General features: G+C 42.7%; 1 protein-coding gene across 5 annotated transcripts in view; it reads left to right on the top strand.

Annotated features, from left to right (window-relative positions):
- PKP4 (plakophilin 4) overlaps positions 1-7466 on the top strand; it is a 215450-nt gene extending 207984 nt beyond the window's left edge. For all 5 annotated transcript variants that reach the window (XM_030580277.1, XM_030580276.1, XM_030580275.1 and 2 more), the window contains 3 exons: positions 2100-2231; positions 4501-4574; positions 5370-7466. In XM_030580277.1, the coding sequence (XP_030436137.1) occupies positions 2100-2231; positions 4501-4574; positions 5370-5618 (455 nt within the window). In that variant the 3' untranslated portion in view covers positions 5619-7466. The remainder of the gene's footprint in view (positions 1-2099; positions 2232-4500; positions 4575-5369) is intronic.
- The last annotated feature ends 7652 nt before the right edge of the window (positions 7467-15118 follow it).

Here is a 15118-nt window from a genome sequence, read left to right as displayed (position 1 = left end):
AGTCAAGCATAAAAGTATAATTAGGTAAGTCAAAAAAGAATTTGAAGAGCAACTAGCAAGACACAAAAATGTTTTTAAGTACCTCAGAATCAGGAAGCCTGCTAAACAATCATTGAGGCCATTGGACAATCGAGATGCTAAAGTAGCACTCAAGGAACACAAGGCCATTGCAGAGAAGCTAAACGATTTATTTGCATTGGTCCTCGCTGCAGAGGATGTGAGGGAAATTCTTACACCTGAGCTAATCTTTTTGTGTAGCAAATATATGGAACTATTAGGTGTCATTAGAGGAGGTTTTTGACCAAATTGATAAACAGTAATAAGTCACCCAGACCAGGTGGTATTCACCCAAGGGTTCTGAAAGCACTCAGATATGAAGTTGCAGAACTACTAAGTGTGGTATGTAACCTATTACTTAAATCAGCTTCTGTACCAGATGACTGGAGGATAATTAATTTGATGCAAATTTTTAAAAAGGTTCCAGAAGCAATCCTAGCAATTACAGGCCAATAAGCCGAACTTCAGTACCAGGCAAATTGGTTGACACTACAGTAAAGAACAAAATTACCATAAATGAACACAATTTGTTGGGGAAGAGTCCACACAACTTTTGTAAAGGGAAATGAAGCCTCACCAATCTGTTAGAATTTTTTGAAGGGGTCAATAAACATGTACACAGGGGTGATCCAGTGGATATAATGTACTTTGACTTTCAGAAAGCCTTTGACAAGGTCCCTCACCAAAGGCTCTTAAGCAAAGAAAGCAGTCGTGGGATAAGAAGGAAGATCCTCTCATGGCAGGAAAAGGCAGGAAACGGTAGGAATAAATGGTCAGTTTTTAGAAGTAGAGAGGTAAATAGCGGTGTTCCCCAAGGATCTGTATGGAACCAGTGGTGTTCAACATTTTCATCAATGATCTGGAAAAAGGGGTAAATAGTGAGGTGGCAAAATTTGCAGATGACATAAAATTACTCTGGATAGTTAAGTCTAAAGCAGATTGCAAGGAGTCAAAGGATCTCACAAAACTGGGTGACTATGAAACAAAATGGCTGATGAAATTCAGTGTTGATAAATGCAAAGTAATGCACATTGGAAAACATAATTCCAGTTATACATGCAAAATGATGGGGCCTAAATTAGCTGTTCCCACTAAAGAAAGAGTTTTTGGAGTCATTGTGGATAGTTCTCTGAAAACATCCACTCAATATGCAGCAGCAGTCAAAAAATCTAAAAATGTTAGGAACCGTTAGGGATGGGATAGATCAGATAGAAAATATCATAGTGCCACTATACAAATGCTTGGTATACCCACACCTTGAATACTGCGTGCAGATGTGGTCACCCCATCTCAAAAAAGATATATTGAAATTGGAAAAGGTTCAGAAAAGGTCAACAAAAATAATTAGGGGTATGGAACAACTTCCGTATGAGGAGCAATTAATGAGACTGGGACTTTTCAGCTTGGAAAAAAGGGGGCGTATGATTGAGGTCTACAAAATCATGAATGGTATAGAGAAAGTTCATAAGTATATTTTACCCCTTCACATAACACAAGAACCAGAGGTCACCCACTGATATTAATAGGTAACAGGTTTAAAGCAAACAAAAGGAAGTACTTCTTCACACAACGCGCAATCAACCTGTGGAACTCATTGCCAGGAGATGTTGTGAAGACCAAAAGTAAAACTGGTTTTAAAAAAAATTAGATAAGTTCCTGGAGGATCAGTCCATCAATGGCTATTAGCCAAAATAATATGGGATGCAGCCTCATGCTCTGGGTGTCCTAAGCATCTAGCTACCAGAAGCTGATGATTGCCCTGTTCTCTTGATTCCCTCTGAAGGATCAAGGCATTGGCCACAGACAGAAGATAGGATACTGCGCTAGATGCACCATTGGTCTGATGCAGTGTGGTCATTCAATGTTCTCATGATTCTTTGGTTGTTAAAGACATTTGACCTCACTTGTACCAGACAATATTTTTGAGTGTGGTGATGATTCTATAACCAAACTCGTTGTCATATTTCCAGCTATCACTCTCATTTCCCTAAGGTTTTTTCAGACACTGATGCTCTTTCTTTCTCTTACCTCCTTTTCATCAGTTGGCAGCACATCTTCATCGCCAGCACTGTTAGGAATTAGAGAACCTCGTTCTGAATACAATAGGACACAACCTTCTATGCAGTATTACAATAGCCAAGGTGATGTTGTTACACATAAAGACATATATACTGGTAAGAGACCAGTTAGATTTACTCTAAACAAAATGCTTCTAAAATACTCTTTCGGCCTGGGACAATGTACTGTGTGCAGTTAAAACTAGTGATTAGACTATTTTTGTTGCATTCCTCAGCAGCAACAAAATTATCTTGAACAATAATGCTATGTCAGTTGTTCACCACTGATTCCTTGAGCAAATCACTTTTCTTCCCAGATATGACCGTTTTATACTGTTGTTTTGCATTTGTTTTAAAAACAATGCATCAATGTAATAAAATTTGAAGCCAGCTTAAATATTGTGCTGCAAAGGAATTTGTGTAAGTAAAAACTGGCATGTATCTTGACATCTCAGTTGCCCTGAGATTGTTACTTAAGCTTCTGCACTTTTTACATTGTTTTTGTGTTCATTTTTATTTATGAATTTTACTGTGTGTCTGTGTGTCAGAAATGGGGGTTTTGTTTTGGTTATTTTTTGCTGTTTCTCTTAGAAATGCCCAATTAACCCAAAAAAGAAGAGATCAGGTTACATATTTGTCTTTAAAAATGTGGGAAGGTTGTGGTTCAGTGAATAATAAAACGGGTGGGGCTTACCATTTAAAAGTGATCTTTGATTATACCAAACTGAACATTTATTATCAAATCATGTTGAATATTAATTTTTATTTTATGGCTTTATTCATAAATATTAGGGGGGGAATATGTCAAGACTTCATATTCTCCCTGATCTCAACTGTCTTACATATTATTATGCTCTCCAAGTAAGGCAGAATGAACAGGGAAAAACACAAATTCCTTATTTAAAAAGCTGGTTTATTAAACAACAACAAAAAAATCCTGAGGCAATTTAACTGCTGCTGAGGGACGGATCTCATTTGTACTGTTGTCTTTTAAGCTGTGATTTCCCACTACTATTTACTAATGATGTGTGGTTACTATGGCAGTAAATGGATGTTTTACATCAGGAATGCTACATTGCAAATACAATGTTCTTTTCTAAGGAAATGCCTGTTAAAACATATATTGTGAGATTTATTTGTCCAGCCAGCATTGTTGTAAAGTAACAGTTTTTGCATAGACACATCACGTAACTTTTCTGTTTTATTTTTTTGGTTTGTTTGTTTTTCGGCCTCGAGTAAACTAATTTGTTATAGATCTGGGGTTTGTTCCTTTTGAGGTAGATGATAGATGGCATATCACCATTTTACATAAGGGGAATCTAAGGTGTAAGCTAATCGTCAGGTAATTTTGATCAAAGCAACAGGTGGAGTTGATGGCAGAGCAAAGATTAGAATTGAGGAATTCGTGGTTTCTAGCCTATCTTGAGCTCAAAACATTCTGCTCTCACATAACTTATTGTAGCCCACACTAACACCATGATGTTTTGTTCCCTGTAATGGCTAAAACATATATAAAGGATTATATGACTCTGTTCCTGCGTTTAGGTAATTACCTCAACTTTTAGTTCAGGCAGTAAAAGCTCATGCTTTACAATCTAGAAGTCCTAAGTACAAACCCTCAGAGTACATATCCGAGGAAGTCATTTTACTGCCAATGTTCAGTTACTGCTCCTCTTTATGATGATTCATTTCTGATTTTCACCGAGGGTAATGATTTTGCCCTCCAGTGGCAACACCTTAGGAAGAAGATTAAGGTTCTATTGCTGCTGACAGCTAATGGAGAGTCTCCTTTACCCCAACTAGTAATTCTTCTACTTTTGGACCCATAAATCTTGGTTCACTTCCTAGCTGGGATAGATTCCTCACTCTAAGTTATTTATAGATATAAAAGGAGGACAGAAAATACTCATGCTTCACCTATCTCTGTGGTCAGGTGCCAACTCTCTCTTCACCTCAGACTTACGGAGAGAAACCTATTAAAATAGCCACAGAAAACGAAAAAAAAATCCCCACTGTAACCTTAAATATGTTCCAGTGAACTCTGCCTTCATGTTCAGCATAAGGAAAGCCTCAATCCCAGTGCCATAGAAATAAATTAGAAGGAAAGGTTGTAGATTTTATTTTTTTAAAAACCACAATAATGTGCACGGTGCACAGTTTAGCCACTGTCATTAATACTTTAGCTGTCATGACAGTAATGACACTATCTTGATATAGTAGACCATGTCAGGCCCTTGTAAAACAGTTCCACTGATTTCAACACAGTGAGGGACTAGCAGGATGTGAAAGTTTCTAAATATACATGTGTCATTTTCATTTGTTATAGTATTTTATCATTTAATGTCTGTCAACGTCTAGTTTTTACAGTGCCTATATTTTCTTACAGGGTCCAGCAAACCTTCACCAATTTACATCAGTTCCTATTCCTCACCAGCAAGAGAACAAAACAGACGGCTACAGGTAATTTTTGAAATCTCATTTTAAAAGAATAGTGATAGCAAGGCTCACCATATAATGATAGTGCTGTTTGTTTTAGTAGAACTAAAGGGAGAGTATATCATTGCATGTTACACACATGCTTCACAGAAAGCACTTCTAATAAATAGTTTTTTAGAGAGTGTTATTGTATCTGGAAATAACTTACTTGTTCATTGCCTCTGTATTTCCTTTTTTTAATCATTTGACATAATTATTCATCTATTCTTGTTGTGGCTGGTTGTGAGACCCATTTCCTGACTTGCCTTTTTTGCAGTTTCTGAAGGGAGAGTCATAATCCATGCAATCTAAAGATACTTTTGTTATCTGAATGTTCGATAGTAAATATGGTTTTCTGCTTCTCCCCCCAGACCTGTGATTCCATGTGGGTGTAGTTGCACTTGTGGAGGGTGTAGAGTAGATTGGGTGGGGGGGTGTGAAAAAATTTTTCCACTCTTTCATCTAACCTTTGGTTAGACTTCACGCTCATTTAAATAAAAAAAAAAATCTTCTGTGGGATACTGGCCCAATTGGTCGAGCTGCATCCACTGAGAGTTATGGGTCTGAAAAATCATAGTGACTTAAAAGAGTAACGTTTTAGAGATCAGTATGCAAAGACGTCACCACACCACTCCATTGCCTGAAGGGATAATATATAGCTACATCTATGCAATAAAGCCTATTATACACACAACTCTGAAATCTTACCCAAAGGTAGAAAAAGAGACTGAAATATTTTTCCCTTAAAAATTAATTTTTATTTGTCCATTTTGTCAACAGCATCAGCAGTTGTACTACAGTCAAGATGACTCAAACAGAAAGAACTATGATGCATACAGATTGTATTTGCAGTCCCCACATAGCTATGAAGACCCCTATTTTGATGATCGAGTTCATTTTCCAGCTACCACAGATTACATGACACAATATGGACTGAAATCAACCACAAATTACGTAGACTTCTATTCCACTAGACGGCCCTCTTACAGAGCAGAACAATACCCAGGGTCACCTGATTCTTGGGTGTAGCATCAGAAGATCACACAGAGGAATGCTACAGCTTCTAGTCTTGCTGGGGAAGAAATGGAATGGCCAGTTTGCTGTTTGGATGGTGAAATGTGAAAGTGAAGGGAAAGGAGGAACAAGGAGGAGTATTTTCAAGGACTTATCAGGAAGGTGAGAGAGAAATTGGAAGGGAGAACTTTTTGCTCTGTTTAGACATTAGATCTAATTGTAGTTCCTGTAGTCTGGTGAAGGTGTGGGCCATGTGATGAAAGGTTTGAGAATTGAGTAAAATGAATTTGGAAAATGTGTAAGTCAGATAAAATTCAAGCTGATTTTTAAAATGTGAATAAAAGTCTTGTTATGATAGTTTGTACAGAAGAATAAAATGGATGCCCTTCTTGTTTTATTGCTATTACTAAATGTCGAGATTGTCTGCTCTTACGTCTTGTAAATTTCTTTCACTGGTGTAAATATGGAAACGTCACATTGGTTAAAAGTGCCATCATTTGTTATGCAGTGTTTCATTTGAAAACAGATATGGAAAGCTGACATCTTTAAACAAAAAAGGAAAATACAAGGAACTGTTATAAATTTAAAAATAGATCATTTTTGTTTTTGAAATGAATAGTATAATTTTGAAGCACAAAGTACAGTCACGTATATCTACACTTTTCTCATTCCCTGCCTCTTTCATAGGATACTTCACTGCCATTTTCAAGAAAAATAAATGTGGAAGTCTCATCCATGGAAAGTTGTTTCCTGCTCATTTTTTATTTTCTGTGTGTAATATACAAAAACAAATACAACAAATGTGAATTCTAACTAGATGTTGTAAGAAGTTTAAATATCTCACACCATTTTGGCCATTTTCCCAGTTTTGTATAGTTCGTACATTTATTGTTTGTCAAGCTGTTATACCAAAGCATGAAATTATGCACTTGCCTCCCTTGGTTTTTTTTCTCTAGCCTAGTGTTTTTATTTTCTATGTTTGGTCAATCCAGGATATTTCACAGTTTTATCGTGTTTCTGCCAGAAAAAAAGTTGGAATAGATTTAAGCCCCTTTGTTTACTTCACAGAAATTTCATCCAACAACCTGACCATCTGGCCTATATTCCACTTGCTCCATTTAGAATTATTGTGTAGAAAACAGCAATAAATCATGCATTTGTCCCATGCTATTGATGCTACTAACCTTCTTATATGCATTTATTAAAATATTCATTTGCCATTGTTTCACTTCCTTTGTAGAGCTCAAAGTGCTTTACAAGTATCTCCATTTCACTGTTGGGATAATTGAGGCACAGAAAGGTGAACTGAATTGCTTACGGTCTCACAGCAAGCAAGCTGATAGAATTCAGTTCTCCTGACTCTGTCTGCTAGTACACCACTGCCTCTGTGTTAGTGAATGAAAAATTCCCAACAAAATTAATAAGAAGTTATAGGCCAGACTCTGACAGCTCTGCAACCCATCCCCCACACAGGTTACCGTATGGTTGCATAGGTATAATCATGGGCACAATTTGCCCCCCATGTCTGTAGACGGGCCTTCTGTTTCCAAAAAGACCTATTTTTAATGCAGAATGTCTTAATTTATTCCATTTTTAGTCTATTGTTATTAGGAGCCACCTCTGAACAGGTCATTTAGCAGACTGTTAATTAACTGTCATCATAGCAGTTTACAGCTCTTGGGTGCAGAGAATATAGCCCAAAGAGTGGTAATTCCACTGAGCCACCCCTATGGGTTACTCATATGTTTGTGTGTATTGTCTGTTTAAAAAATTGACTGTAAACATCTAAATGTGTGGTGATGGGCTCTGTACAAATATCTAATAAAATAATAATACCTCATAGTGCTATACTGTGTTAAGAGCCTAAAGCTACATAATAAAAGAACTTAAAAGGTGGCAAATACTTTTATTTGGAAGTATTAGCAAGATATTTCAAGATCTCCCACCCCCTACAGTCTGTATCGTTTTAGCTTGGATTTTATCATTTGCTTGTTGAGGGGAGGATTTATGATTTAGTTTACAATTTTGCTTCCTGAAGCTAGATGTTTCCTCTGCGGATGGTTACAGTCCATGGTGTTCTTTTCTCTGAATCCAGTTGTGGTGCTCCAAGAAAGACTATGGAGGAAGCCACTTGAGTACTGAGCGGTTGTGTGCTGAAGTGACTCTGCCTCTCTGCTGAGACTGAGGGCTTGGCTACACTCACACTTTACAGCGCTGCAACTGGGGTGTGAAAAAACACCCCCCTGCAAGATACAGCGCTGTAAAGCATCAGTGTAATCAGGGCAGCAGCGCTGGGAGCGTGGCTCCCAGCGCTGCACGCTACACCCGTAAGAGATGTGGTTTACATGCAGCGCTGGGAGAGCTCTCTCCCAGCGCTGCCGCTCTGACTACACTCAGGGTATGGCTACATTTGGAATTTCAAAGCGCTGCCGCGGCAGCGCTTTGAAGTGTGAGTGTAGTCAGAGCGGTAGCGCTGGGAGAGAGCTCTCCCAGCGCTGCATGTAAACCACATCCCTTACGGGTGTAGCGTGCAGCGCTGGGAGCCGCGCTCCCAGCGCTGCTGCCCTGATTACACTGACGCTTTACAGCGCTGTATCTTGCAGCGCTCAGGGGGGTGTTTTTTCACACCCCAGTTGCAGCGCTGTAAAGTGTGAGTGTAGCCAAGCCCTCATCAGAAGCAAGAGACCAAGGAAATCCCTCCAGGCCTGGTTCTTCTGTGCCGTAGCACAGATACCATTATGTCTAGATTGTTCCTTTTTGGCACAGTGATTTTTGTGATCCAGTTAGACTTCCAATATGGTTTCAAAATGTCAGATGCACGCTTATGAGCTGAATTCCTTTAAAGAGAATCAAGCTCACAACTGTGCATTTAGGTTGAGGTCTCCAGGGAGGACAATAAAAATGGAAAAGGCATACTTAACTAGAACAAAAAGTAGATGGCCTTGGGAAGGGGGATGCAAATTTGGAAATTAAATGCCACTAAGAAGCTGGGAAACTATCATTTTTGTATACACCTTTCACAGCATTAAATTGTAAACGTGGTACAAGAAAAACAAGAGTCAAAATGTTATTCAAAGCAGCAATTATAATCCTGAATGGACTTAGAAGATATCTAATGGAGATTTAGTAAGAGACATCTCTCTTGGAAGATTCATATGTGGCAATAACTTTTGTGGAATAAGTAAGCAGGGTGCAATTCAAAGGATAATTAGACGTATTACTGAGGGCCCTTAGGGAGACAAAATTGGAGAGGATGACAAGAGACAACTGATACCAGTAGGCTGGGTCTGATGCTGTCCTGCCAAAGGATCTAAGGAGGTAATCAAGGAAGGGTTCCCATTTTAAGATTCTTACTAAAAAGGCCACAAAAGATACTGCTTTCAGGTCTGTTGACCTGTCTGCAGGGGAAACACTAATTATGGACAAGAGCCAAATTTAAGGGACATAAGGTGACAGTTGTGCATATGGTTTTACAAAGTGTCCATGCCTGCCCTAAGGAGTTAGTCTGGTTGGGATAGTTACATATAAATAAATGGAAGGCTAGACAAAATGTGAGTTTTAAGGATAGATTTCGAAAAGGAGAGGAAGAATGCTTTTCTTCCACTTAGGAGCTGTTTCAAACCTAGGATTTGTCTTCATTAGAGAGACACCTGGGGCCTTTCTTGGGTGTTGTCTCAACCCATGTCAGAGATTATGCAGGGAACTATGTAAAATCTAGTCGGGTTTGAAAATTTAGGACTGTGATTTTAAGAGACTAATGTGTTCTAGAACTGTTATGGAGATGAAGCAAAAACACTTGAGAACGAGTTTGGATGTAAGCAATGAATGAAAGAAAAATAAAAAATTAAATTGAGCTGTGGTCCTAGTTAAATTAGTGCAGTTATCAACAAGTGGTGAAGAAAAGACATGTTTTTGGTGGGGGGAATTTGAAATAACTGTGGGACATCTGGAAATGTCTGTGATGTGAGTCTGGATAGAAAAGAAGAGTTCAGAGTAGAGTGGAATCTTTGTGCTGTGTGGGCATAAAGTTGATGTCTGATGTTGAGAGCAAATGAGGCTGCCCAAGGTACAAGTAGAAATATTTCCTCCCAAACGTTCTTTCTAAAAGAAAGTGGAAGTAGGAATGTTCTCAGGTTATAAATATTACATAGCAATGAATGTCAGGCTTATAATGTTTTCATCCAGAATCAATAATTTATAGTGCTATGTATTACACTTTCTTCTTTCAGATGAGGGGGTCAATGTGTTCTACTTCTCCACTGACCTACCTCTTGTTCCTCTCTTAGCCCTGGTCTACACTAGGAGTTTATGTCAAATTTAGCAGCGTTAGATCAATTTAACTCTGCACCCGTCCACACGACGAAGCAGTTATTTTTGACTTAAAGGGCTGTTAAAATCGATTTTGGTACTCCTCCCCCAACAAGGGGATTAGCGCTGAAATTGACCTTACCAGGTCGAATTTGGGGTAGTGTAGTCACAATTCAACGGTATTGGCCTCCAGGAGCTATCCCAGAGTGCTCCATTGTGACTGCTGTGGACAGCGCTCTCAACTCCAGTGCACTGACTAGGTAGACAGGAGAAGGCCCGCGAACTTTTGAATCTCATTTCCTGTTTGGCCAGCGTGGCAATCTGCAGGTTAGTGCAGATCTCATCAACAGAGGTGACCATGATGGAGTCCCAGAATCGCAAAAGAGCTCCAGCATGGACTGAACGGGAGGTACGGGATCTGATCACTGTATGGGGAGATTAATTCGTGCTATCAGAACTCCGTTCCAAAAGACAAAATGCCCAAACATTTGAAAAAATCTCAAAGGGCATGAAGGACAGAGGCTATAACAGGGACTCGCAGCAGTGCTGCATGAAACTTAAGGAGCTGAGGCAAGCCTACCAAAAAACAGGCAAATGGCCGGTCCAGTTCAGAGCCCCAGACATGCCACTTCTATGATGAGCTGCATGCCATTCTAGGTGGTGCTTTGACTCCGTCAATGGAGTAGCACGCAACACGGATGCGGGTTTTGGAGACAAGGAAGATAGTTCACAGCATGAAAGTGGAGAAACTTTTTTTCCCGACAGCCAGGAACTGTTTTTCATCCTGGACCTGGAGTCAGTACCCGCCTAACCCACCCAAGGCTGCCTTCCAGACCTGCTAGGTGGAGAAGGGACCTCTGGTGAGTGTACCTTTGTAAATATTATACATGGTTTAAAAGCAAGCGTGTTTAATGATTAATTTGCCCTGGCATTCGCAGCCAGTACAGCTACTGGAAAAGTCTGTTAACGTGTCTGGGGATGGAGCAGAAATCCTCCGGGGACATCTCCATAAAGCTCTCCTGGATGTACTCCCAAAGCCTTTGCAAAAGGTTTCTGGGGAGGGCAGCCTTATTCTGTCCTCCAGGGTAGGACACTTTACCATGCCAGGCTGGTAGCACATACTCTGGAACCATTGCATAACAAAGCATGGCAGTGTATGGTCCCAACAGGGCCAGTGCAATCCATTAGGTGACCTAGGCGGTCGCCTAGGGCACTAGTATTTGGGAAGCGGCATTTCGGGTCCTTCGTCAGCAACTGCGGCGGCCAGATCTTCAGCCGCCCCGGTCAGCGGCAGCATTGAGAAGGAGGGACCTGGGGCAGGGGGGCGCAGGGAGGGCCGCCTGCAGCAAGTAAGTGGGGGTGCGGCACGCAGGGGATCTCCCTGCCCCAGCTCACCTCTGCTCCACCGCCTTCTCTGAGCACGCCACCCTGTTCTGCTTCTCTCCATCCCAGGCTTGCAGTGCCAAACAGCTGATTGGCACTGCAAGCCTGGGAGGCAGGAGAAGTGGAGCGGCAACAGCGTGCTCGGGGAGGAGGCGGAGCAGAGGTGAGCTGGAGCAGGGAGCGGCCGCACAGCTCCCTGGGCCGGGGGGAGCTGCTGCGGGGGGTGGGGAGCTGCTGCGGGGGGGCACCTTAGGGCGGGGGTGGCGGAGATCTGCCACAGGGCTCGGGACGGGGGGGGGGGGCGCAAGGTGGAAGTTTCACCTAGGGCATGAAACATCCTTGCACCCATCCTAGGTCCCGGTGTTTACTGGCATTCAAACAGCATCCGTTCTTTATCTCTCTGTTTTATCCTCAGGAGAGTATCGTCATTCCTGGTCACTTGGTTGAAATAGGGTGATTTTATTAAGGGGACATTCAGAGGTGCCCATTCCTGCTGGGCTGTTTGCCTGTGGCTGAACTGAAATGTTCCCTGCTGTTAGCCACGCAGTGGGGGTGGGGTGAAGTGATCATCCCAGAGAATTGGGGGTGGGGGTTAGTGGGGTTTGTGCTGTATGTTAACCCAAAAACCACAGCCCCTCCTCCTTTTAAGTGGCCAACCCATTTTAAATGGCCAACCCAACAGCTGCTTGGTATGGGAAATGAGGGCACCGCTGTTTGAAACCATTCCCACATGCTATGAAGGTTAAAGAAGGCAAAAGACTGTGTCTTACCATGGCTGCCTGCAAGCCAAATTATATTGCCCGGCCCTGCATGAAAGATCTCTCACACCAAACCGGCATACCCTCAATAAGAGGCAAAATGCGACCTTGTACCTAAAGCACATGTGCTATGTAATGTTAACAGCAAAGTTTACCGTGAAAGAGTCTGCCCATTGTTCTCTAAAATGTCTAAACTACCACTCTCCCTTTTTTCCCTTCACCAGCTGCAAATGTTTCAACATTCACACTATCTTCTCCTTCCCAGAGGCTAGGGAAGATTAGAAGGCAAAAAAAATGCACTTGCGCTGAAATGTTCTCTGAGCTCATGCAGTCCTCCCACACTGAAAGAGCCCAGCAGAATGCATGGAGGCAGACAATGTCAGAGTCCTGGAAAGCACAATATGAACACGAGGACAGGTGGCAGGCTGAAGATGATAGGTTGTGTCAGCTTGGTGACAGAAGGCAAGAAGCAATGCTGAGGCTACTGAAGGAACAAACTGATATGCTCCAGCATATGGTTGAGGTTCAGGAAAAGCAGCTTGAGCACAGACCGCCGCTACAGCCCTCCTCCCCAAGTTCCATTGCCTCCTCGCCCAGACGTCCAAGAACGCAGTGGGGTATGGCGGGCATCTGGGCACCCAACCACTCCACCCCAGAGCACTGCCCAAGCAACAGAAATCTGGCATTCAATAAGTTTTAAAGTGTAGTGTGGCCTTGTCCTTCCCTCCTCCCCCACCCCTCCTGGGCTACCTTGGCAGTTATCCCCCTATTTGTGTGATGAATTAATAAAGAATGCATGAATGTGAAGCAACAATGACTTTATTGCCTCTGCAAGCAGTGAGTGAAGGGGAAAGGGGAGGGTGGTTAGATTACAGGGAAGTAGAGTGAACCATGAGGGTGTGGGTCATCAAGGAGAGACAAACAGAACTTTTACACCGTAGCCTGGCCAGTCATGAAACTGGCTTTCAAAGCTTCTCTGATGCACACCGCACCCTCCTTTACTCTGCTAACTGCCCGGGTGTCTGACTGTGCATAATCAGCGGCCAGGTGATTTGCTTCAACCTCCCCCTCCCCAACAACCGCCATAAATGTCTCCCCCTTTCTCTCACAGCTATTGTGGAGCGCACAGCAAGCAGTAATAACAATGGGAATACTGGTTTCGCTGAGGTCTATCTGAGTCAGTAAACTGCCACCAGCGTGCTTTTAAACATCCAAATGCACATTCTACCACCATTCTGCACTTGCTCAGCCTATAGTTGAACAGCTCCTGAGTACTGTCCAGGCTGCCTGTGTACGGCTTCATGAGCCATGGCATTAAGGGGTAGGCTGAGTCCCCAAGGAAAACTATAGGCATTTCAACATCCCCAATGGTTATTTTCTGGTCTGGGAAGAAAGTCCCTTGCTGCAACTTTTGAAGCAGATCAGAGTTCCTGAAGATGCGAGCGTCATGTATCTTTCCTGGCATTCCCACATTGATGTAGGTGAAACGTCCCTTGTGATCCACCAGTGCTTGCAGCACCATTTAAAAGTACCCCTTTCGGTTTATGTACTTGCTGGCTTGGTGCTCCGGTGCAAGATAGGGATATGGGTTCCATCTATTGCCCCACCACAGTTAGGAAATTCCATTGCAGCAAAGCCATCTACTATGACCTGCACATTTGCCAGAGTCACTACCCTTGATATCAGCAGCTCTTTGATTGTGTTGGCTACTTGGATCACAGCAGCTCCCACAGTAGATTTGCCCACTCCAAACTGATGCCTGACTGACGGGTAGCTGTCTAGCATTGCAGGCTTCCACAGGGCTATCGCCACTCACTTGTGAACTGTGGGGGCTGCTCTCATCTTGGTATTCTTGCACTTCAGGGCAGGGGAAAGCAAGTCAAAAGTTCCCTTATGCATGTGAAAGTTTTGCAGCCACTGGGAATCATCCCAGATATGCAACACTATGTGGGCCTACCAGTCTGTGCTTGTTTCCCAGGCCATGAACCTGCCCCATTAACACCACGATGTCCACATGCAAGAGAAGTCTGTGTCCATGTCCTCATTGCCTGGTTTTGCTTTTGCAGGTTCTGGTCCTGCATATATTTCAGGATAAGGCACGTGGTGTTTACAGTGCTCATAATTGCGGCAGTGATCTGAGCGGGCCGCTCAAGGATTGAACTCACAGCCCTGAGTTTAGCAGGCCAATGTGCAAACCACTGAGCTATCCCTCCACCCACTATTCATGGAGGCAGGGAGTGGGGAAGCAAATGAATACAAAACAAATCTGGTCTCTATTGTTTTGATCCACTCCATCTCTCTTATACACCTTAGGCTGGCAGCAGACGGTGCAGTACGACTGCTAGCCATCGTCATCTTCTGGCTGCTCTCCAGAAGATGGCGCAGTACGACTGCTGGCCATCATAGTCTCCCATTTATGTCCAGGTGCCCCAGCCGACCTCACTGAGGCCATCCAGGAGCACACACATCTGCCCAGATGCCCCTGACCGACCTCACCGATGTCGGCTAAAAGAGCACCCAGGAGATGGCAACGATGGCTACCCAGTCATAATGCACCATCTGCTGCCAAAAGGCAATGAGCTGCTGCTGTGTAGTAATGCAGTACAACATCTGGCAGCACCCAGGAGACATATGGTGATGGTGAGCTGAGCAGGCTCCATGCTTGCCATGGATGGTGTCTGCATGGGTAACCCAGGAAAAAAGGCAAAAAATGATTTATTGCCGTTGCTTTCACAGGGGGGGCTTGATGACATTTACCCAGAGCCACCTGCGACAATGTTTTTGCCCCATCAGACATTTGGAGCTCAACCCAGAATTCCAGTGGGTGTTGGAGACTGTGGGAACTGTTGGATAGCTACCCCCAGTGCAATGCTCCGGAGGTCGACGCTACCCTCCGTACTGTGGATGCACTCCGCCAAGTTAATGGTTTTAAGTGGGGACACACACAATTGACTGTAAAAAATCAACTTCTATAATTTTGACCTAATTTCATATTGTAGACATACTCTTAGTCTTTAGAACTGGATAGAAATTACTGCATTTAAGAATTCAAAATTATGAACATTG

Source organism: Gopherus evgoodei, chromosome 11 (assembly GCF_007399415.2).
Source record: "Gopherus evgoodei ecotype Sinaloan lineage chromosome 11, rGopEvg1_v1.p, whole genome shotgun sequence".
Taxonomy (NCBI): Eukaryota; Metazoa; Chordata; order Testudines; family Testudinidae; genus Gopherus; species Gopherus evgoodei.
This window is presented reverse-complemented; position numbering and strand designations above follow the sequence as displayed.